Below are 1,773 nucleotides of genomic sequence, written 5' to 3' on the forward strand. Positions count from 1 at the left end.
TGTACACATTTTTAGTATACATAGATATAAGGAGATGTGGTTGAGTGCCTATGAGTCAGCTTTCCATCCGAGTCAAAATTTGAAAAAAAGTAAATCATTAAAGGTCAAAGTACGGTCTTCAACATTAATTGATTGATACTGTGTGTGTTGTGACCTTTACAACGTCATGTGACTTAATACCTTTAATAAATATATTTATATTCTAATTCGCCAACTCAAACGAATATAAATTATTTAATAAATAAAACAACACATAAATATGATAAGTGTGCCTACAGCTGTAGCAGCCTTTCGAAAGACAAAGAAAGCCAAGTAGATGTGAACAAAGAGTAATACATATATAAAGTATATTTATGAAAATTATATTCCCAAACTTTTAGACACTGTCAGTTTTTCTTTTATATTTTCTCTTACATAGCCATCTTTTGCTTTATCTGAAGCCCATCTACCATGCTTCTTGAATAATCTATCATGAATGCCATCTGATGCAGCTGCAGTAGCTCCACCTGATCTCAAGCTATGTAATCCAAATTTGGACTTATCTAAACCGATAGATTCAAGAGCTGATAATATAATTTCTCTTACTCTAGTATATGATAAAGGTTTAAGACCTCTCAGTTTGTAAGACTTAGATTTTTTACATAAATAAATGGATCTAAATATATAATCTGAAGATGGTGCGTCAATATTGGATAATAATAAATATTTCTCTAACATACTAACAGGGCATGTTTGTGTATCTGTTTTAGCAATTAAAACCTGTGTGCCTTCTCTATAATGATCAGTTTTGCTTTTTTGTATGAGCAAAGAGACATGTATATCAGTAAAATTTAAATCAGATCTTTTTAAATTTACCATTTCAGAAAATCTTAAAAACCCTGCATGGCTAATAAGACACATACAACATTTGTACAACACATTCTAATGTCTATAAGATTGTTACATTCTTGACCATATTTAATAACAATTTTCTTTAAAACATCTGGTGTAATTGGTTCTTTTTTATTTACAATAACATGTCCAATCTTTCTATGAGCTCCTTCTTTAACCGATATACACAACTGTGAATAACACGGATTGGGATAGCCAGCTAGTTTATGAGCCCAGCTTATGGAATAATATGCTTCTTCAACCTTAGCATACGAATTAAATGTCTTTGATAGGTATATTAAGTACGATGAAACATAAAAATCTGAAGCTGGTAAAGGTTTAACATATAAATAGTTATTACACCACTTACAGAAATTGTTAAATGCATATGAATATTTTCTTTTGGTATTCTCGGCCTTCGAACGCAGACAGAACTCAGGTAGGCAATTAGATAAAGATGACAAATCTTGGTCGACTGGCTTAGGCAAAGATTTCCATACTCCACATGAAAAAATATCTGAAAAACGTGCATATGAAATAGAAATATAATCTACTATACTACTAGCTTACAATATAATTAAATGACCTTGCCAGATTTATTTTTCACACTGGTCATGTCAGTGAGACCTTGCCTATTTAATTTGTCATTTGTCATTTACAAACGACCTTGCCGATAAATTGACCTTGTCTTTACTATGCGACCTTGCTCAACAGCCTTGTCGTAAATTCCTACGTCAACTCAGCGTTCAATCTTATAGCTAAAACACTAGAAACGAATTCAGAAGATCCCAACAAGGACTTATGTTCCGATTTGGTTGAAATTCTAAAACATCAATTACATATGGTTGCAAATGCGAACCTCTTTTAAAAATCATTGTCCAAAATGACGAGGAAGGCCACTTT

The 1,773-nt window shown here is 32.0% G+C and overlaps 1 protein-coding gene across 1 annotated transcript; it reads right to left on the bottom strand.

Annotated features, from left to right (window-relative positions):
- Positions 1–186: 186 nt before the first annotated feature.
- LOC143051258 (uncharacterized) lies at positions 187–900 on the bottom strand. The gene has a single exon (XM_076224219.1). It carries the CDS (start codon positions 898–900, stop codon positions 361–363), a length of 540 nt encoding a protein of 179 aa, XP_076080334.1. The 3' UTR covers positions 187–360.
- Positions 901–1,773: the final 873 nt, after the last annotated feature.

Source organism: Mytilus galloprovincialis, chromosome 11 (assembly GCF_965363235.1).
Source record: "Mytilus galloprovincialis chromosome 11, xbMytGall1.hap1.1, whole genome shotgun sequence".
NCBI classification, from domain to species: Eukaryota; Metazoa; Mollusca; class Bivalvia; order Mytilida; family Mytilidae; genus Mytilus; species Mytilus galloprovincialis.

Coding starts and splice junctions, on each gene's coding strand:
- LOC143051258 (XM_076224219.1), bottom strand. CDS start 900: ATGTGTCTTATTAGCCATGCAGGGTTTTTAAGATTTTCTGAAATGGTA.